The sequence below is a fragment of the Haliotis asinina genome, chromosome 8, assembly GCF_037392515.1.
Source record: "Haliotis asinina isolate JCU_RB_2024 chromosome 8, JCU_Hal_asi_v2, whole genome shotgun sequence".
Classification (NCBI taxonomy): Eukaryota; Metazoa; Mollusca; class Gastropoda; order Lepetellida; family Haliotidae; genus Haliotis; species Haliotis asinina.
Genome location: NC_090287.1, coordinates 43,914,722 through 43,938,803, shown reverse-complemented (window position 1 = coordinate 43,938,803; position 24,082 = coordinate 43,914,722). Strand labels below are relative to the sequence as shown.

Sequence of the window (24,082 nt, the reverse complement as noted above, 5' to 3'; positions counted from 1 at the left end):
TTGCCAATAGCTGAAGGGATGGTTTCAATCCAGCTAGGGTCCATGCATGAAGCAAAAGTACTCTAAGCCCCCATGGTCCCAAGCATGATGATCTACCTTTGGCTACTGGCAATATATAGCCTGCCTTTACATCCAATTATTATACATAGTTATATATTTTAGAGTTCATTACTAGTTTCAAATAAAATTAGTTATTTTACTGTCCTTTGTTTAGGGAGTTTCATATTTTACCTTAATCTATAATAAACATATAACCTGTCATCAGTCACCATAAGACTGAAATATTGCAGGAGCGACTTCAAATTTTCTCTCTCTCTCTCTCTCTCTCTCTCTCTCTCTCACACGCATGCACGCACGTTAAAGGTAGTAACTGGGGGCACTAAAAAAAAACATGCAAATAGGGACTTTTTCCCCTGTCGGACTAGAGCTGTAAGATTTACCAGAGCCACCCAAGCTGCTGAGTAATCTAATTCTGGACACTGACTGAAACTCTAGGATATTTTGTAACAAGCATAATTTTTTATATTGGAACTGGGGTCACACACAAAGTGTGTGTGTGTAATTTTCACTATGCAACCGGGGACAGTGTGTACAATTTTTACCATTTAACCAGGGACAGTGTGTATAAATGCCTTCACTGAGAAAACAGGGACAGTGTGTATAAATATATCTTCACTAAGCAAACGGGACATTTCGTACAAATGTCTTCAATAAGCAAACAGGGACAGTGTGTATAAATGTCCACACCAAGCAAACAGGACATTGCGTACAAATGTCTTCACTAAGCAAAAGGGGCAGTGTATAAATGTCTTCACTGAAAAAACGGCGACAGTGTGTGTAAATGTCTTCACTAAGCAAACGGGACATTGAATATGAATGTCTTCACTAAACAAAAAAAACCATTGTGAACAAATGTCTTCAGTAAGCAATCGGGGACATTGGACATTGTGTATAAATGTCTTTACTTATCACTAAGCAAACGGGGACATTGTGTATACATGTCTTCACGGAGTATATTTGTTTGCTAGTGACCTTTCTTTGCCAAAGTATGGTTCCTAACAAAGTCTTTGATGTTTCACCACGTACGCCCTCTCAGACACGGTTCCTGTGATAGGCACTGGTCAATATCCCGTTTTCCGGGAAGTATCTTCAATATATTTCTCTTGAAATATTTCAGGACAGCAGCTTTCTCACTCTCCGACCAGGGTCGTTCGACCAGTTTTGAAGAGCCTGTTATATAGAAAAGTATAAAAATTATTTATTACAGACAAACTAACAGACATGTATTCCATATCTGTACTAATGACACGTGTCGTGTAAAACCAACTCGGAGCATACCCAAGGTAATAAATAAATGCAGAAATATTCATTTGGTTTATAAATAAATCAGCTTCGACTTCGACAGGGCAATCCTCGTCACTGGATTCATTTCCATCTTAATTGATAGAAAATAGGATAGTATTGGTGAGGCAATACATAATGCATGGTTTATACAAACTCATCTTAGTTCACTGTTAGTTATCATTTCAATAGTAATTTTAATTCTTGCAAACACGTATGTGTTTTCATGGTGAACGCCAGCAATGTCTCTCTTGGCTAACAAGAGATTGACCCAACTTGTTAATTCTGATGTAAAGATCATTGGAACCGTCCTTCCTTGTTTATCGATGATCTCCATCCTCTGTGGTTTATGACAAAGATCTTTCTCAAATGGGGACAGACCTTCCATTGCATCTCCTTGACAGGTAAGACTTAACTTCTTAAAATCCCCAATTTGTAACTTTGATGCCTCACCCTGTCTTCTACGATTAAATAGAATAACTCGTGCCAATGAAGCTTCGTTGAGGACCTGAAAGGCACTGACATCATCAGATTGGTGTGAGGTAGCTGCCTCCGTGTTGCCAGCAGACCTGAGGTATGCCGATAACATCATATCTTTGACTAAAGGTCAAAGATTCTGATTCTTTCATTTAGTGTCCTGTTAGCATGGGTGCTGACTTCATAGGGCCATTCCATTTCAACTAGATCCATGAAATCATGGGCTTGCTGCTTTAAGTATTAATTTTGTGAAATCATAGCTTCTCTTCTTACTATGCCCGCACAAGTCTTCAGTGACCCTCCTAGCTTTTTGGCTAATGACGGTGTGTCATAAGTATGAGTTTTGTCATTAAAACCAACTATTTGTCTTGCTGAAGTGACAACCTGTTGGAACGAGCCTGGATTGATGAAGCTTTGCAAGTCTGCACCTGATGGCCCAGCAGTTGCTCTTAGATTCAACAGAAGTCTCCCTAGTTCCCTCAGTGTATTTCAGATAAAAGCAAAGTGGTCATTGTAGTGTCCATGTTTCAGAAAAAGGTTTTCTCCAAATTTTCGAATAAAAGGTCCCCTTTACAACAGAGACCAATGCTGTATGTCCTCATATTGTTGAAGACTGCGTTGAATCCGATTGATGAGCTCTCTGGGGATGGTAACAATAAACTCGCTCTTTGGAGTACCCGTTTATATTTTGTTTGTGATGGGGCAAGGGCACACTGTTTAATGTGTTGCCCAAGCTCTTTCTTTACATAATAGCCAAGGCAGTGTTCACAGGGAACACACTCACTCCAGGGTGTATTTTCACTTGGTCTGTAGGCTACTACTATTTCTCCTGACTCTCTTGTAATCACCTCTGTGCTATGAAGGTGGTGTCCTAGATTTCTCAACTTGGTCATGATTCTGCTTCTTTCCATTTTGTTACTAGTAGCAAGATACTTTGCTACCTTGATTTCTTCTTTGTGCTTGCCTTCAAGGTGTCTTTGCAACTTGGATTGTTTTGAAAGGCAGTACAGACAGTGAAATGCTTTGTCCTATGACCGGTCATCTACATTATTTGTAGTTGTTACCACTATACATGGCTGAATCACCATAATATCAAACACCAAGGCCTTGACTTTTTGAGTCACAGGGTAGATGTATGAATCCCCTGAATCGCTTTCAGAATCCTCTATATTGTAACTGCTCTCCGAATCACTTTGTTCTGAAGTTGGTGAGCTTTCACCAGTGTCTTCTTTCTTCCCACAAGATGTATCATCAACTGCAGCTTGAACCAAATGTGCTACTCACTATATTCTTGACACCTTTGGATTTAGAGATATTTCCGTAGCACATTCCAAATTGCCGTCAATTTCCCCCAAAAGTGTATCATCAACTGCAGCTGGAGCCAGATGTGCTGATGACTGTATTCTTGACTCCTTTGGATTTGGAGATATTTCCATAGCATGTTCCAAAGTGCGTTTCACTTCCCCGAGAGATGTATCATCAACTGCAACTGCAGCCAATTGCCCTGGTGACTGTATCCTTGACTCCTTTGGATTTGAAGATATTTCCATAGCACGTTCCGTAGTGCCTTCAGCCTCCCCACGAGATGTATCGTCAACTGCAGCTGGAACCAAATGTGCTGATGACTGTATTCTTGTTGTGGGATGTTGGACTCCACTCCCAGGTAAAGTGGTGGTATTAGTCCTTTCAGTTGCATTCTTCTATTAAAAATTGAAAATGATACACATAATGAACGACTGAGAGCCAACACTAATGCAGTCTCATTTTTACCTTTGCTGTCTGAGCAATTTGTTAGAGTTATCTCATTTACATTTATTGAATGAAACGGCTGTAATAATAATAGATACCTTACGCCAAGGGTATTGTTTGGAATCTTTGCCATAACAATACCGCAGCTCCTGTCCTTTCGTGATTGGTCGAAGAGCAAAAAAAACCAATGCCAAGTCCTCTTCTATAACCTTTGGCATGCAGTTTGGCCTTTTAGGTTCATCATTAATCAGCCTTCCTAAGGTTCCATCTTCTTTTGTGGCATCAATCCTGGGAGTGCAAAATATATCTGTCAAGTGATGCTGTAACTTTCAGCTTGTTTTTCAATGTTTATCCATTTAATATGAACAATATATTGACATTTTATCAGTTAGATGCTATATATGTTTAACTCCATATTTGTTGATGCCATAACATCTCTAACATGCCGAGAAGCCAGTTAACGCACTTTTCATAAAATAAATGCATATTTTTAATGAATCAGATGATCCTAACTCACCAAAATGTAGACCCTTTATGTTGTACCTCAAAAACATATGTATCATTGCCTTCGGGATTTTTTGTAGTGATAGTACCTTCATATTTAAGCAGGAACTGACCAGTTTCAAAATCTCTTCTGCTGTAAACACCTTTTCCTGTAATGAGTGGATTTCCAAAGCTACATCATAGGAACTACCAATATTAAAAAAAATTATTTTCATAATATATGATTTTTTTTTTACTTTGTTCGTTTGGTAAATGGTCTCAGTATTTATTTCAAACCATTACATTTTACATACCTGAACCATCTCTATTGATCTGTACTAGAAAATCCATCTTATTCCAAACATATTGCTTAGCTTGTCCCTTTTGCTTATTTCTTTCGGATCGCCTTGTCAATGTGAAGTACCATAATAACTAGTAAATAAATGTAAAATTTATTGTAAAATACATTATAAATATTTTGGATGTTGTAATTTAGTACACAGTAGCTAGCATAGCTTGCTATCTTGCTATCTTGCTATAGTATTAGTTGCATAAACCATGCAGTATCTGGGTGCATAATAGCATTTCAGTGCATAAAATGCAGGCAGTATTTATTTGACAAACCGAGCAGCAAATCACAGAATGGGTATTGTTTTAATCAAAACTTCCTTGCCATGCAAAATTTACCTCCACATTCAAAGGGTTTGTTCTGGTACAAAACTATGTTGCAAAATAATATCAGGATTTGAGTGAGTGAGTGAGTTAATATTTAGCGTCACATCGGCAATATATACCATAATTTATTTCAATATTAAAATTAATAAATTTGGAACATAAAAACCTGCCATCGAAGGACAGTAAAAATACTAGATTATCACAGATATGAACATAAAACTAGCATGTGAAACTAAAACAGTGTAATTAAGAGGAAAATACAATATAAAACACCAACAACTGAAGGTAGATCACCATATTTGGACAAATCAGGATTTGAAGAACTTATGATAAATATAATGAACATAGTAATCTAGTTTAAACAGAAACGTGTAACATGAAACCTTTACTTGTGACCATTTAATGAATAAAACAGGAACTCAAACAAAACATGAAACACATGACTGCTATGCCAACATTCCATGTGGATTATTTGTCATTACACTGTGCCTGTTTTGAGGTTTTGATGCACAGATGTAGCATCAGTAGGTACATGCATTATCTACATGATATAATGACAGAGTAAAATATAAAATCTTAATGCAATAAAAATATCTTTCTAATCATTGAAATGGATCATAACAATGTAGTATTTACGAGACGACGTTTCTGGGCAAATTCTTGACCCTTCATTGGGCAAATGCCAGATTATGATTTACTGGCAAAATATGCAAAATGTATAGTATTGTTTAATATTATGCATGGAATTATGACTGTATCAATAGGAATCATTGTAATTGGGAATAAAGAAATAGTCCACCGACTGGTCACCTCTAATATGACTGTACTTCTTATATAGAGTGGACATGTCACATGTAGGTGGAACTGGATATTCAAGATACGGATAAAGTAGTCACTTGTAACTCACTTGTGTTTCCTTAAAGTTAACATTTGAACACATAACAGAAGTTACTAGAAACACAAAGAATGAACTTGTGTACAATTGCAGTTCAAACTGATTTAAAAGTAGAGGGCGGGTGACCAGTCAAGGACTTGAACTTTAACTTGGGGTTTGAGTTGAACTTCAAGAGCGTAACGGAAGCACCGTCTAGTCTCTATGTATAAATAAAGTCCAATGAAATTTTGAATCGTCTGGGTGTTATTTTGAAGGAGCTGATGTCTCTATTCACAGAACCCATTTTCAAAAACTTATTCTATATACCCCCTTCACATATAGAAATTTGAACAAAAAACCTAATGCATCAAATAATATTTCATAAAAAGGTATAAATATCCACAATTATATATGAAAAACTCCATCCTAAAAGTACTGCATATCGTCCTTTATGTCTGAGGAAATACACTGAGGAAATACGTTTAGTAGATTTCATGCATATACATATGCTTGCTTCCATTAGTTTCAAAATCATATTCTCATCATTCACATATGCACTTTCACCATACCTTCTTGGACTTTGACGGAATCTTGGTTTCTGAAGACATATATTTTTGTTGACATAAGCCAAATATCACACCTTGAAAATCACTATTTCATGAAACATACACGTCTTTTAAAAGTGACATAGATATGGTTTAAGGTTTAACATGCTCGGTTCAGCAAGGTTCTGAGCAGTTTATCACCAACAATATCAAATAATGATTTTTTTTAAATTGTGAATTTCAGAAAACTCACACTTACATGAAAAGCCTTCATCTCCAGCCTTTCTAATGTCTTTCTGAATGTACTCAATATACGTTCTGCCTTCTGTCTGATGCGCCCACAGTAGGCAAAGTGTTGATACTGCAAGTCAGTAAGTATTTTGTATTACTTTATCATAGTCGCGTGATGAAAACTTTTCATTAGTTCGAAAACTTCTGAAACTGAACAACAAATATTGAACAGTTTGTTCAAACAAGTAACATTTAGTGAACAATTATCTTCTTGAAAGATACGTAACAGTGAGACACAATTAACAGTCTAAAACACCTAGGTTTACACTAATAGTTATAAGTACCTTCTTAACAGTTGAGATCATTTATGGGTACTTTCTTAGTGCAGCCCTATGCACAGTCCGGGTTACCAACTTTGACAGAGCTTTCGAACTCTATGGTAAGTTCTGCAATGAAGGACGCATTTTTAAAGTAGATCAATCGCCTTTTTAAAACAAGGTTTAAATTAATAGGTAAATTATAACCTTGCGTGAATGACAAGACACTTTAATGCTGAATAGTGATAACTCAAGGAAAAACTATATTTTAGAGCAAAACATACTAATATGCTTCTTTAGGCCAGTGTGTATTGAATAAAAGAACAATGATGCCACTAGTCAGGTCATTTTCTGAACTAAGTTTAGTTAATATCATTTAGTCATTACCTCATTCTTATCACAGTGTTGCTGAAAAACCTATGACAATCAAACCTGTTTTCCCAATTGAAGAGAATTCCTCATTTCTTTGTCAGTGCAGCTTAGCTTGATAACAGTTTGTTGGACTGAAATAAAAACCATAATTACAAAATAAGTGCGTTAGTGGAAGTTCTGAGATTGTTTGTCATAAATATGTTTGCATACAGACAGTTTGCGTAGATTCAAGCTTTCATTGAGCAATGTAAATGTACGGAGATACAATGTCATTTATGTCAAAGGTAAATATGTAGATATTTAGACATTTGGGATATAACCCATGAATATATATATTGTACAGTACCTTCCTAAATAAGCAACACAAGCGTATTGTGTGCTGAGATTATCAAGCAACTGTATGTATCTTCTCTTGTTGTTAAACTTTCTTGTAATCATTTAGTTATTACACATATAATTATTGCATATAACATTCAAAATTACGACTGAACGTATTCAGTTATAATGGTAAATTCTTCTGTGAACTACATGACACAATTCTTTCTATGCAAGTAATTTTCCGTTAGCGAGTTATCAAAGTGGGCACGTCGTACAATGCTGTACGTACCACGCAAATTACTACGCTGCCCTCGCGAGTCTTCCTTACTGCATTAAAAAAACAGGGATTAACTGAGCCTGGATGTATCACTTCATACTGTAGTCTACAATCATTTTTAATACTGTATTGCTGATTATCAAAAAGTAAATACAATGTGATAATGCGATGTAATAGCTTAATAGCTTAAGACGTGTACGTTTAATCGTGTCAATAATACAGTCGAAAAACTTTATACTTGATTTCTTTAATGAATTACCGACAAACCTACACTACAAAAACCATATCTACACATGATTTACCTTAGCAGAGCAGGAACTGATCTTCCTTCATGCCGAGAGGTCCACTGCGCTAGTCCATGCCGTCCCGTGTAAGTGGGGACGTGTGTGTAGGTGCGAAAGTTTGACCAATGCTATTCATGAAGCGTGTGTATCGGCATTTGTGAAATTTGACATGCAACCGGGACAAGATACATTTTCAGTTAAAAATATATTTCTAGCCTTGCAAGGGTCAGTGTTATGGTTAAGAATTTACCGTGACAACAATGTAAGAAATCCCCTTGTGAACCAGCAAAACAGAACAAAGACAAGTCATACATGTTCAAATTGTATTATAATGCAACAAGAGCAAGGTATACACAGTCACAAGTCAATATAACAATGCTGATTACAAATACAACTCAAGAGAGACAAAATCTAAGTAAATGGGTCACAAAATACAATATAGCAATCTCACCAAAGTCTCAGTACGAGAGGTAATCAACTATGCAGAATGTCAACACAGTGATTGGTGTGACAGAGGATAATGTAGGTCAGGCCTTGATGGGTTTTGATGATCAAGCATGGCAGTGATGTAACTCCAGCAAATATGAATGAGTGTGTGTCAACCAGCCTTTTTATATACACATTTAGCCATTTCCTGCCGCCCGCCCGCCTGCACGCACGCACAAATGATTTGAATCCCGAATCTGAAAAAATTATTCAGTTTCGGGATTTGAAATATGGGGCTGAAATATGTAAAAATGTCAGTTTGGGTGTTCATGTTTTTACGATACCCAGGTTCACTAGCGGCCCCTAGTACCTTAGAAGGGGTGAGATATGTGTATTGACACTGTTGGTCATAACTCCGAATCTGAACAAAATATTCAGATTCGGGATTGGAATCCCGAATCCGAACAAAATATGTATATGATAACTCAGTTAACTTCTGACGTGACCTACAATTTGGTCCAAATTATATAGAAAACCGAGTTACTTAGGGTCTGAGTAAGACAGCTGTTAATGCAAGATTCATACAGTATATTTTGTGTATGCAGATATCACATAATTTTTATATGCATTATAAATGCCTTTCTAATTTGTACTGTCTCTGCAGCACAGTGCCCCTATCACTTCAGCCTAGGGTGTGATATTACCTCCCTTGATAGTAACCTAACCATATGGTGTTCAAAACCTGCTTTTCACTGAAACTTTTGCAGTTTTCATTAATTTGTTATATATCCCAGTACTACTTTCCAGTCATGTGACCATGAAATGCACATGCAGTGTTGGGATCATATGTGTGTGAGCAGCCTCCATGTTGTGAAGATGTCTCCTAGCTCTGACTGTAAAAAATGTAACATGGCACTAAGGAAGACAAATGTGAGTCTTGCAACTTTATTTCTGTACAGATATCTTGTCAAATGTTTTCAATATTTCTAAACGTTATATTAGGTGATAGTTCGTTAATGGCCAAGTAATATTACAATTGTTTATTTACAGTTTTCCATACCTCATCCATTGGCTAATGATAATGTCACCATCTGCCAACGCACCATGAAACCCTGTGGATGCAAGTTTTGGGTTGTTTGTTTTTCTTGCGTCTACAACAGCTTCCACTGTATTTCTTCCTCAGTTGACAGTTTTACATGTACAGCCATATCTTCAGCTGAGTTAAGATCAACTTCAGTGGTTGTTGTTCCATCATGTGGGGCTGCAGCTGTTTAAGAGATATTGAAAAAAATATACTAAAGTAATTATTTATTCTCTAAGAACATAAATTTCTTTATAGTTATGTCAAATCTAGTGATCAGAAATAGAACATATATGTAATATGTTATTCAGTTAAAGATGTTCAAGACACTCTTTCATACTTATAAATGTAAAATGAACGTTTGAAAGTTTGTGCACATGCATTCTTTGAACGTACATGTATGTGAAATTGAAATTCATTTGCATATTTTATGCATACTTTTCTCTTCAAAGTTGACAAGCTTTGCAAAATCAGCTAAAATATAATCTGTTTCCTAAAGATAATTCAAGGGAATATGTCAAGCTTGTATGCACAGATCAGTTAACTAGTTGCCGTCTTCACTTAAAAATTTGTCCCTTGAGAAGGACCATCTCCCAAACCATCATCATCTACACTACTACAGATGAGCATGCAAAATTTGGTTAATATTGGCTGAATAGTTTTCAAGTAATGGACTTCAAAGTGAGTATGGGGTTGATGGTGGTAAAGGTTTTTCATTTACTAAGAATTGAAGACAGTGTTTTTCAGATGGACTTTGAAAGAATAGAAAAAATCGGTGTTGGATGAGCCACAGACTTTGATGTACCAAGAGAGTGTTAGCTTGAACAGCCAAGAGAACTATTATCAGACAGTGGGTGATGGGCTTGTCTCATGAGGTATGAACATCAACTCCTCTCCTCTCGGCAGAGTTCGGTTTGCCATCTTTGATGATGACCATGTTTTCATGGACAATATGAGATCTGTGGCACATTTTCTGCCACCTCTATCGTGGTCGCCTACCTGTTATAAGTATCTAACGCTGACATAGTCCGGTAATGTTTTCTCTGTTTTATCGCCTCATGCCACTGCCCATGACAATTTGATGGATTTCATTTTGATGGCTTCGACGGGTCTCTTGCCCACAAGTCTGGTGACTTCGTGGTTGATGGCATCCACTACTCACTCCAAACATGCGACCCATTCCATGTTTCTGTTTTTAGGATTGATTAAATCCTGTGAGCATTCATGTCAGAACAGGGGTTCAGCCAAACTTGCTCCTGGGATTGACTTGCAATACGGCAGGCCAAGTCAAGTGTTCATTTGGTGTTTGAACATTTTGTTCTTGAACATGGCTTCCTTGAATCTGGCATGCTTGATGTGCTTTTTCATCTCTTGTTTTTTCATGCCTTTGGCTTTTTGATTTCGTCCTCATCAGCTTTTCTGATGGAATCTTGGGTCTCAAGCCGACGTACTCAGTGATCGGCGTGCCAAGGCAGTTGTCTTTCATCTTCCTCTTTTTTGGTCTTTGGGGTAGTCACTGGTTTCTCATGTCCTTGTATGCATCCTCAGTGTGAATTGTAGTATAAATCGTACATCAGGTGTTTGGACAGGTTGAGGATGCTCATCCCTACATAAATTAGGCAGTTGAATGGGCCAGGTAAATGAGCTTGCAATGAGTTTCTTCCTTGCTTGATGTCACGAGCTTCATGTTGACATGTTTTCTCAAATTCTCGATTGTCTTGCCAAACACCGAGTTATTCATGAGTTTGTACAGGTTTTTCTCAAAATTGCTGGTGGCCAGCTTTTGCAAGTCCATGTTCATTCGGATGTAAGGCTCCATCCAAGGACTTTGGTCGAAGTCAAGCACTAGATGTGTTTTCATGAGTTTCATATCCAGCAACAGGTACAGCTGCAGCTTGCGATGGTGAATGATGCATTTTGTTTTGTTCCTGGGCACATTGTTTCCCAGAAGGGTTCATTAGTAGTCTGGGTTCACTGTCAATTGTTTGGGAGCCAGGGGATTACTGTTGTGCAAGTCATGCAATGCTGCTGGATATTCCAAGTCCACTTCAAATAAGTAGCCTTTGTTTGAATCCGTTACAAGTCTTGCAACATTGATCAACTCAAGCAAGGAGATCCTTTTGAAACCCCCGGTGGGGAGATACTAGTTCATGGCCCAGCTGTACAGGTTCTTGCTGTCAAGGTAGAAGGGGGTTTGGTCACTTTGCCAGAGTCGTGACCTTTCAAAAATTTGTTGTTGGATTTGGCATAGTGTTTGGAGGACATGGAAATCCCACCCCGTAAACCTGTCCTTGATGAACAGGTACATGTTGTAATCCATCAGCAGTTTCAGCTCCATGCCTGTACTTTTCAACAGGGCTTCCCAAGAGAGACAGGGAGAGGACAAACCACGCAGGATCCAGGCCAAACTGTTTCAAGCAAGTTTTTCTGAATATCTCAAACAGTGTGCAGCTTTTTCCTGATGGCTGTCTCTTCGCATTGCAAACACATGAGAAATATTTCGGCTGTGTCTTGACCTTGGTACGTCACAGGAACTTTCACTTTCCCATTGCATCCCATGAATGACCACGTATCTGAACCCCCAGACTTCACAGTGCTCTTGCGTTTTATTTGTCTGGGGATGGAGCAACGGTGTCAACGTTTTTGAAAAGGGCTTCAAAGTCAGCATAGACAATGTAAGACAATGGTGGTATTCCAGCAAGTCGGCTCACTTGGGGCCATGCAGGCGCCGTTTGCAAAAGTGTTTATTTTGTGGCATGCTTCGTATCATTGTACAACAGTCTTCTGAAATGTTTGATCCACATGTAGTGATACTTGTCACCTCCCTGGATCACGAATGAATTGATCATCTTGCGTTGTTCATTGTCCATCAGAAAGCTGATCCTATGCACAATCATTCATTCCCTTCATGTCCGAACATGTAGATGGCGATGTGGTCATTCTGTTTTTCGATTCTGGTGATCTGGAACAGGGGGGTTGGTTCATCTATGCCATCCCAGTTGAGCCTGTCATTCTCGGGATTGCTGAAAAGTCTGTTTGAATTTGCACTGGCCGGAAACAGCAGGGATCAAACTGCCACCCTCATGCAACGACAGCCTTGTGTTTGAAGCTGATTATGGCATGCTTGTTCTCTTAGTACAGCTCCAGGTAAAACCCGCCTTTGAAAGATTCATACTTGGCAACGTCCAGCCAGGCAGACCATGTCAATTGTGTCCACGGCTGAATCCGAGCCCATGGGCATGTAGTATTCCAGGACTTCTCACATTTTATCCAATGAGGTGTTGATGGATGCTTCAATAGACGGTTGAATTGCTACTTCTTATTTGCCTCTGAAGTAAGGCTGGATGTGCTCGATGATGCCGTCTGTCTTCTGTTTGTTCAGTGACATTTTTACTGTGAATTGAAATTTGAGGCTTCCTAGATCGTTCAGTTTCTGGTCTCCCCTGCAATCAGGATTTGAGGTCGTTAACTTTGATGTTTTTGTCGATGTCCATCCTGCATCCTCTCAGATACTTACCTACGGCATGCCTGATGGGCACAAATTCCAGTTCCAGTGGTTTGTGTTCCTCCAGCAGTTCTAGTACCTCGGCTTTCCTCACACGTGAAAACTTATAACCTCTGAGCCTACACATCTTTGCTTGGAGCTGAAGTTGTTCCATTGTGGGTCGCTAGGAATGCTGAGCAACTTCAACAGCTGAGGTTTCCTCAAACAGGAGTAACCCATCACTATGCACTTCACACCAATCTTGCTCACTTCACACCTGTAGTTGACAAAACCTTTTCAGATGGATATCATATGTATGCTGGAATATTCAGCGATGCATTTTTTGCTGCAGGTACTTGCAGATTTACCAGTGAGCAAGTAGTATTCTCGCATGGCGTCATTGACATTTTCAAACATTTCATGGCGAGGTTATTGCGTGAGTCAGGTGTTGAAATCGATTCTCCAACCATGTTTTTCAGCATATTCAGCTTGCATGGCCCGCCATTTCTCCATGGCCACATCTTGACATTTCCCATTTCAGCTTCACCTTCGGCTGTGTTCGATGTTTGCAATCAAGAGAAAAAGTAATTGTTACCAAAAAAAGCCACAGGGTTGGCTAATGCCCTGCCAATCATCATCATGATCATGGTTATGTTGTATTTGCATGTCCAATGTTTTTACTTCAGTATGTTTTTCAGAATGATGCATTGCTTGATGAGGATTTCTATGGTGGCCATCACCAGTCCCAAGTCCATCATGAGCATGCCCATGTCTTGCGGGTTGAAAGTCAAGCTTGGGTGCTTTGGTGATCATTTTGCTCAAGTGAGTGTAGCCTATGGCCAGCAAACTGACCATGGTTGTGTGAGATGCATCGCTGACGAATGTTTTTCCATGGGTTGTTGACATTGTGTGTGCTTTTATAACAAGATGTAAGGGTTTATTTCTAATTCATTTTTCATCAGTGGTGCTTGAAGCGGCGGTGGTGCCATCCATTTGAAATCATGCAGAAATGCGGCTGCCTCAGCCATTGCGTCCAGGATCCACTGACAAGTTTTATTATCGTTTTTCTTTTGCTGTTTAACTAACCAGCCTTTGTGACCAGCGGCTACTCTCTTCTGTCTGTTGTGGAGGCTGTTCGGGGACAGCAGCATTCTTCTCCTTCTCAGACATCTTGCCCAGTGCTATCATCCTTATTTTCTTTTTCTTTTTCTTTACATCAACAATATTTCACCATGACGAGAACCAGTACCATGCCGGAGAGGAAAAAGTCATTCTCATCATTCTTTTTCAGGATTTCCCTGTCATTCAGTAGGAACAGCGTCAATTCTCCTTTCAGTTTGTCCATCGTCACCCATGTTCTCTCCTCATACATCTTATTCAGTCAGGCAGAGGATGACAATGTGATCAAACGTGTCTCGATAGTGACCTTCCAGGAAGTCCAGCACAAATGCTGTTCTGCCGAGGTCAGTCTGACTTCACACAATCACCCAAGTGAGGATTGTGGGGCAGATCAATAAATGTCTTGCTCGAATCTTCTATTGTCTATGTTAAGTTGGGCATCCATAATCACATGCAAGTATAAGTTTAAGTGCCCTCGACTTGCGTCTGCTTGGTGATTTGGACAGTGATCCCCTCACTGCTGTTTTTGATGTGACATCGGCTGCCATGCAGCCTCTCGTTCTCCATGGATCGCATGTCCAGTCACAGAGCATGGTGGTCAGGTACTCCCCAAGCAACACGTTGACAAGAACAAGATCCTTGGCCACTGCGTAGGTTTCCAGCGCATGTTTTTAATCTCGTTCCACTGCTAATGAGCCCCTATGCCTTGCTTGAACAGCTGATTGGGCACACCCTTGACAGTCACTTCCACTTTCATGATCTCAGGGTTGAAAAACTGTTCCCTATCTGTTTCAAACAGTTCATAGTCTTCCATGTGAACAATCAGGATGCCTCTCATCGATTGCACCAGAGCAACCAAGGTTCCGCACAACTTTGCAACTGTTGTTGTCAGAAGTCAAAGTGATGTTGAACGTCAGTCGAACCGTGCCTGGGATGATAACGTCGTTCTCGCCCAGGTTGGGGAACCAGATGAGCAGTGTTTTGATAGATTGTGCCCGGATTGTTGGTGACGATCACCGAATGGCACACAGCTTTAACCGCCGTTCCGAGTTGTTTAATAAAAAATATGGATGATATTCCAATGAATGATTTCAACGTACAGCCTCTGCTGGACAACAATGAGGCGGCAGACACCTTGTTCATAAGCGCCAAACTCCAGAAGATGAATGTGGATTACGTCGCACACACGTATCACGACAATCAATGAGGGAAGCTAAGGCTATAATCCACTCCTCATGACACTCTCATGAATGTCCAATCAGAAAAACCCCTCACTTTGTCATCACTGGTCAGATTTCACTACATTGGTTTCGTTCAAGACGAATTGAATTTGCAAGACTACAACTGATGAGGTCCTTCCATGAAGACCACCAGCATCCTGCAAACTGTGCAAACCAAACTTGGCGCGTCATTGGATGAAGACAATTTGAGGGACGCGCCTTGTTGAGGAAGCATCTGAATGACTGAACAACATATTGTCCATAATGAACGATACCACCCTTCATGATCTTCGCAAACTGTGAGAGTGGGACAAGACTATGCCAACCATGCAGATCGCTGGTCAACATCAACAACTGACTGAACGCACCCGACGACCGCATCGAATACAAGAAAACTATACTCAAACAAGCAGATGACAACGATGACGAGATCAGCAGATGTCGCATCGAGGGAAGGTTACACGACTTGTAAGAGTAAAGATCGGCTTGAGTGGAAGTCGCTTCCACCAACCGAGAAGCCCTCTGATTTCAAATCAGTTGCATGTGCGAAACATCAACTGAATTATGAACAATGACATTACATTGCCCGACAGGATCTGAATGCTGTTCCAAGAGCAAGGGAACACCATCACCAGCATTCTGACAGTGTTGGGCTTCATCATATCGACCTTGGTCATGTCCCTGATGGGAGGATCAACGCTGTAAACACTGCTGCTGCCACTACAAGACTGGATGGAAAAACATTTGAAATCACTCAGCAAAGCCTTGGCCAAACTTGCCGGCAAAGCCACCAAACCTTTTCTGTGAATCCTGGGGGGACTCATCACACTGTCAAAAGTGGTTATGTAGTTTGGTCAAAACCTTTGGGCTTTCGTCATTGCCATGGCCAGACTGGTGTACATCGCTGTTAATGAATTTTTAACCAAATGAGGTACAACCCCTTCGCGATCCCTCTGACCACCTGTCCCATTTTGCAATCGACGTGCTGCTGATTGATTGCCTGCATGTGCGAAGGGTATCGAGGCTGAAAGCTTCACCACCTATAAAATTCATACGATCATTTCGCCATTCGCTGCTTCACTGAGCGAAGTCCTGACACAGCTGACCTGTTTTCAGTAAATCATCGCTGACTTCCTCCACAGATTTCACTCCACCCTCGTATGGAATCTGGTAGTACACGTGAAATGTGAATACGGGCCGACCCCACCACAACGCGTGTCGTTCTACGCCATGTCGCAACCGGTCAACGTGCACCACACGCTGAAATTGAATTGATTCTGCTGCTAGGATTGTATTGTAACAGATTGATGAATCAAGCATGCACCGTTTTAACATTTGTGACCAAAAGCCTATACTTTTGAAATACATCAATAAATCATACTCAAAAGTGGGAACCATCCTCAGCGTCCACCTTGATCTTCATCAGCATGAGATCGACAGTGAAACACTCTTGGTGCATACATACTGAATGTTGTGCAGTGGAAATTACACTGTAACTTATTAAGATAAATCTTGACTTACCTTTTAATGAACTGATTGTGAAATCCCCTTGTAACCAACAAAACGTGAAATCCCCTTTGTAACGAAATGAGAAATAAACTAATAAATTATGAACTTTAAATTGAATATGAAACTGTTGTCTATTTAGATACTGTCAAATTGTCAAGGGGCAACTTTCTCCAACTATGTTTCTATTTTCCTTTTTACTATTTCTAATACTTGGGGAAAGCAACCCATCAACACCCTTTCATTCCCTAACACAGTCTTTTTTTTAACCCTGTTAACGATACGCAGTCAGTCCAACCTTGCACAAAATCTTGTGCAGCATGAAAAGCCATTACCTGGCCACAAAGCGGGTGCATTTATACTACTGCTGCAACTGCTGCACACAATCAATAACACATAGGGTCAGCTTGAAGTCACACACTGCGGTATCACCTACTACCGCAATGGATCAACATCAGCACACACATTTAGCTGTTCCTTGACAACGAATGCAGCCAAATAATGGACAGCTACTACAGGGTGTGGCTGCTGAATGACGAAATCTTCACATCCAAGGGACCCAAACTCAAAATAAATGACTAAAACGGCACAGTTGTGTAAGACAACATCCAACTAAAGCACTCTTTAAGTCTTGCTCAACCGCTTGCAAAAAGCTTGGGTTTACGTCAAACATAGCACAATGATCGAAAGATGTCCTGACTGGAACAAAATTACCCAACCCCATTCTTTACCGAACTGTGCGTTCATCTCAATCAGTGCCCTTCGACCCTTCTGAGAGTTGTGCCGAGGAAAATGGAAAAGTACAACATCTGCAGAACCAAATCATTTTCGTGGCTGCAGTAGAAGAAATCAATACAAGGCGCCACCACAGAATTAAACATTTCTGTTTTAGACATTCAACACAATCCCCATGAATGTAGGATACCTGAGCATCATGCTGCACATAAAAAAACTCAACCTCAAGGTCCAGGAAAGGCCATGCAACTAAGAAAATGTCCTATCCTTACAACCTCACGGACACTCAAGGCTTCGACGATCCTGGAATCAGAGGCAAACTGTGCTTTTCATCTGAACCACATACACAAATGTGTCAAAGTGCCTGCCACTAAAGGCTACAGCAGCAGCAACAACAACCTAAGCAAATTCACTGACACTGATGGAGAGGTCAACAACACACGATACGACCTCATCCACAATGATGGAGATGAATGGACGATATACCAAGCCTTCCGCTGTAAACTGTTTGACCAAAACAATGTCGAGCACACAGCCATCACCCGAAACACGCCGTACACTCTCATCTTTACCGACAACAACAAATGGGTGCTGTTGGCCTCTCAAATCGATCATCGACATCACACTCAGTTCTCCCCACATTTTTCCAGAAAACAAAGATCACTACCTTAAGAAAGTCATGAACGATGGAACACTGCTCTTGGCTTACGTATCTAAGCAAAGACGCAGTATGATCCTCAGCACAGTGTCGAGGAATAGAATATTCCACATGCTATCGAGAAAACCTAGCATGCAAAATGTGAGTTTGCAGGCAGTCTCGGAATTCAACAATTTAGCCGACATCCTAGAAAATGTGCCCGCAAATTCGCTGCTGTTCATCCAGGTCTACCAAGGCTAACCATCGGCATTGCATGAAGTTGAAATCATGAAAGTGATCAAGCTCCAGTGGGCCAAACAAAAACAATACCACGTTTGCTCCATTTACATGCAGGTGAATGTGAACACCTACACCAGCCTGCAGGTAGTCAATATCAACATGGAAGACACAATATTGATTGCCCAAATTTTCATACCCGACAACCTACATTTCATAGGCTTGAAGTGCACATATGTGAAATTATCTGAAGACCAATTGAAGATTGTTTACAAACATACAGATAAAAAACCATGAGTGTCATTGCAAACATGACCAGTCTTGGTGACACGAGAGGATTCAGTGAACCTGGTACAATAAACACCCTGTACATATTGCTGTTGCCAAACAATGTGTATGTGTGCCAAAAGTCATCATTGAATCTCATTTGAACCTACCAAAGCCCCAGACTCATGGAGATGCGCCATATGAGGGTCAACCTTTGCCATCTAATTTTTTCTCAGAGATGCCCCCACATAAAAGGTGCAACTTCTCAGGATGTTACACATACGCTTGCGTAAAAGCCATGAAAATTGACGCTTTCATATTTATTTTTAACCTGGAACAGCTCTTACTTCAAACCTCGATGGAAAGATGTTGATTACCCCCTTACATTCGAGGACATTACACTATCTGAACATTTTGGTTTTCTCAGCTTGAAGTATATTCACCAATGATTGATGGAGGATCAATTGAATATCAGTTTCTTAGAGAGTACATACACACACACAAAAATGGGACTGTACCCGGTCGTGCACGATGTTGCAAATATGGTGGAAACAACCATAAACGGGTGTTGCTGTTATGCAAAATAAAATGTCAAATTGAAGAGGAAATCAATATAGACTGCTGTACAAAACGTATTGCAGAGCCTTATTGCAAGACTGTGTTTTCTGTAATTTGTATCATTGTTGATTAAGTGAGAGTTATCATTGAGTCACAATGTTTAGAGCTTTGAGTGATAGTTATTATGGGTCACATTTCGTATCACAATGATAGTGTTTCAGCGGCACTCCGTTAAGGTAGCACTTTAGAGTTGCCTCACTTTGGTGTGTTTTGACTGTTTTGACTCCGATCATGAAGGTTCCATACTTCACTGGAATGCTCAAGAATCAGTGACTGTGGATATACACTCTTCAAAAAAAAAAAAAAACGAAAAATGAAATTCAAACATGAAACTACAATTTTGTACACATGTCAACTCGAACATTTAGGAATGAACATTGTTTCTGGAATGTTTTAGAAGATCAAGCTTGACCAAACACAACCAAAAATAATTTTTAACAGTTTTATCAATCAGGGTTGTCATGCTGTGTGTGGATGTCATGTAGCATGAATATCAGGTACAATGATTGTTTCTCATGTGCAAAGCATGAGTACAGAATGTGTCTATAAAAGACCCAAATGAATCTCACAATTTCATCCATGATCTTTTCAAGTATAGTACATGATAGCAGGACGTCTCAACACTGCCGATCGAAACCAGGCAATTGGATGAGTGCAAGCTGGTGAATCAGAGAGTGAGTGGATCTTCAACATTCATCCCAGCACAATATCTCTATTGTGGGATTGATTATGTCAAACAAATTTGACAAATGACTGTCCAAGATAAGGAAGAACTAGAGTCACTACACCTGCCCAAGATCGGTACATCTGGGTAACCCACCTACATGATCATGATCGTACCACCTGGGACACCGCACAAGAACAGTTTGGAGCCTGAAGAGTGTCTGATTAGACAATCAGGAACCGTCTCCAAGAAGTAGAAATATACATGCCAAACGTCCAAAAGTTCCCCCCTCCTTGACACGACTACATCGACATCGATGAGTGACATGATGTAACATGGTGCTGCCATGGAACCTGGCAAACTGGAGGCACATATGGTTTAGCGATGGATCCCATTATCTCCTCAGGCAATGTGATGGTAGAAACCGTGTCTCCAGATAACGTCATGAACATTTTGGTCCTAACTGCATCAGACAGGGGGACAGATTTGGTGGTGGAAGTGTTATGGTAGGGGAGGTCCATCTCCAAAACTATTCAGCCAATTTGAACCAAATTTTGCATGCACATCTGTAGTAGTATAGACAGTGATGGTTTTGGAGAAAGTCTATACTACTTTATCTGTATATTTTAAGTAACTTGTATAAATTATTTACCTTCAGTGTCAATCACACCTACCACACCACACAAACTTGGTCTCCCCACCAAACTATCCAGCACTAGTTGCTCGGGTACAGATGGAGAATTCGCTCTTGGTCCACCACCTGTTGGTGGTCTCATGCATAAACCTTTCTTTGCCTTGGCTAAAAAATATACTTTGTTGTAGTACATTATTAAATCATAACATGCTGGAATAAGTACACAGGTTTTGTACATAGAAGAGAATGTTCAACACTATAAAGGAATTATTTGCAATTTAACAGAATGAACTATATATTCTAATATGAGATTGTGTCATGTGAAACTTAACCAGTTAATTGTAATATATAATTACTGATTCATGATATAAAGAAAAAATCCAATTTCAACACTGTTCACATATTGATGCATCGATAAGAAAGCAGTGAGAATACTTCATTTCACCTTTTTATACACCTCAGTCGCTTGTACGATGACAGAACTTTAGCATGAAATGTTCTAATCCCTTCTTGTTGCAATCAACAATTGTTTTTGGTGGTGCTTAATTAATGCTCATGTGTATATATTGATTTTGATCATATGCAAATTACATAATGTTTTATACTTTAAAAGAAGTATTGGAATATATATTTTACCTTTCTGTTTGTTATTTTGATATTTCTTCTTTATTTCACCCAGAGTTCTGAATCCAGATCAACCCCCTTCTGCAACAAACAAATATCTTTCAGCCTATTATTTCACAGATATGCAGTTAGTTCATATGACAATATGTTACGTACAGTTGCTTGATAAGCCATGTTTGATTATTAACAGTCACTAGTCAGAAGTCAATTTATATTACGTCATGTCAAAATACTAACCTAAATGATACTTGCTGTAATCCTTTTATAAATAAACACTTTAAGATTTTTGTCAGGTTTCATGTATGTCGAAAACACATTGTGGTAAGGAGTATTTAGAAACTTTTAGTCCAAGTAGTTTTGTTATTCTTACGAGTTGATGGGGCAGGTGACTTCTTCCTAGGGCTGTTTTATTCAAATTTCTCCTTTGGCTTCCATCCAAATGACCAAAGAGGAGACCCTCCCTCTTAGTTACTTCCTCAAGTTGGTTCCTTCCTCTCCCCTTGTCCAGTTGACTTTTCTTTTACTTGTTGCACCAATACTTGTCGAAGCAGACCAACTGTCATCGGTACATGCTGTCTGTTTACAAACAGCGCAATTTTCGCGTCTCCCTTTGCTGAAGAGTTCTGCTTTTACCATACTTATGTGACATCACACACATTGTATTTGTCGATATTTAATTATTTAACATGGATGGAAAGGTGCATGCAGGTGCCTGGTAGTGGACCGTTTCAGGATCCAGTCTTAGCCCAAGTCTTCGCTAAGCAAATATAACCAAACTTGAGACAAATTTGTGCTAAGCAGTTTTCAGACATAAGACACTTGCATGATCCTGGGGCCAGAAGCTTGATTTAGCTTAGCCTACAGCATGTTTCCACACACAATTATAAAAGTAGAGATGTACATAACATGAGATAGGATAGTGTCTAAATAAATTCACAACCTCTACAGTTCCAACAGCAAACAGCATTCTGTGTTATCTGTGTACACTGTTTCTCTTCTGTTGTTGATGGTAGAAAAACCATATTGCAACTCTGACCTCTGACTGACTGACTGACCCTGTCAGCCTAAAACAACTGCGTAACAGCATGCCTTTGCCCCCTCATGTTATCTCCCCTTTTTACAGTCATGTGACTTATCACATGATCTCAGTCTATATATAACTAGAGCATTTTACCACAACAGATAAGTTTAAAAGATTTTACCATCATGTGACCATAGGTCAGTTCTGTACTGCTAGAGTTGTAATGCAGGTCACTTTGGGACACCCTAAAACAAGAAAAGATAAAGAAGCATTTAATGGTACATAATCAGAAATGTTGTTTGCATATTTGTTTGTGATTTAACACCTTGCTGAGCAATATTCCAGTGATATGAAGGCAACCAGTCAATCAGTGAGTTTGGAAAAGACACTCCAGTGATAGACATCATGAACATAAATTCCTAAATATGGGTCATGAAAACGTGCATCCAGCAACCTTGACCTTTATTTACCTTCTACACCAAAGTCAAAAACAGTTTTTTGTAAGTGGTTTAAAGGGGCACTGATACGGAGCAAATAATGTTTCTTGCCAACGGTCTAATTACGAAAGCAAGCAGCAAATTGGTCAGCACCCGCTCCCTCGACCATGACAAAGGGACTGGGCTCCTGTCCACATTAGCAGAATTTCTTCACCCTAAAAAGTGAGAAGGCAGGATGCCCATCACATGCCATTATTTTAGAAAATCAATGGTATTCCTTCTGATTGTAAAATATCCCAGCAGTGTAGTATTTTTCTGATGCCTGGGTGGTATAGTGACTGATCCAATTTGATCCTATTTCTGTGTTTTTTACCTCAATATTTAATCATGTCATGTGAAAGTATGATGTCTACATACACGTAGCACGCCATTTGTTTCATATATGTCCAAAAGATTGCTAAGCTTTATAGTTTTGAGGGTTAGTCCAGCTGTCATAGCAAACATCATATTTTGCTAGCTACGACCCTGATTTATTATCTATGATATGAAAAAAAAACTCATTATACCCATTTACCCAAGACACAGCAAATACCTATGTGCATTTCTTATGAAACAACGAAGTTCCGTTGGTATCCTCAAGACAGTTTCGGCCCATAAGTGTTTGCAGGCTGCATGCAACACAGAGATTACATCTTCCTTGCTGTGACTTGCGTTTGATGGTATAAACCTACACGTGTTATTTGTCATCATTCACTTGATGGTCAGTTAATGAATTTATAACGGGTATAAATAGTGGTAACACCACTAAAATTACTCGACATAGGTTCCCATTTGGCATTTCTCCTGTCTGGAGTAAATACTCAACATTATAAATTAAGGTCTGTACTGGCAAATGTATTGTATGTTATGTAATATGTGCATGTAAGTGATGCAAGAGGTTTTATCAGCTGAGTCACAAAAACAAACATCAAAGGATCACAGGTCACATGCAACCAAAAAATCAAACATAATTAAAACACATTTATCACTTATTCATGACATATAATATTCATTGCTGCTTTTAAAAAAACAAATAAACAAAATTATAAGCGTACAATTGCGATTCAAAAGTGCAGTATTTTGTACTTGGGCTTACTTCCCCCGAAACGAAGCCCTTGGGAGACCAAACTCAGTCATAGCGGGTGGATATGCACTCAAGTGTAACAACGGCTTCCGATTGGCTGTTTCATTTGCTGATATACTGAGGGTTCATTGTGTGTACAGAAAGATGATCTGTTTGATGGGCATTTCAGAAGTATAGCCATTCACAAGAAAGTAAGATTCTTTGTGGATAACAACTTCTTTTTGTGTACTTGATGCGTCGTTTCAGTATGGATTCATATACTGTTGTCAAACAAAATCATATACATTAAAGAAGTCGTTATCCATG

At 39.5% G+C, this 24,082-nt stretch overlaps 1 protein-coding gene across 1 annotated transcript in view; it reads right to left on the bottom strand.

The window, feature by feature from the left end:
• Positions 1–21,214: 21,214 nt before the first annotated feature.
• LOC137294602 (uncharacterized) overlaps positions 21,215–24,082 on the bottom strand; it is a 165,201-nt gene continuing 162,333 nt past the window's right edge. Inside the window, exon 5 of the mRNA XM_067825656.1 lies at positions 21,215–22,461. Within this exon, the coding sequence (XP_067681757.1) occupies positions 22,356–22,461 (106 nt within the window). The 3' untranslated portion in view covers positions 21,215–22,355. The remainder of the gene's footprint in view (positions 22,462–24,082) is intronic.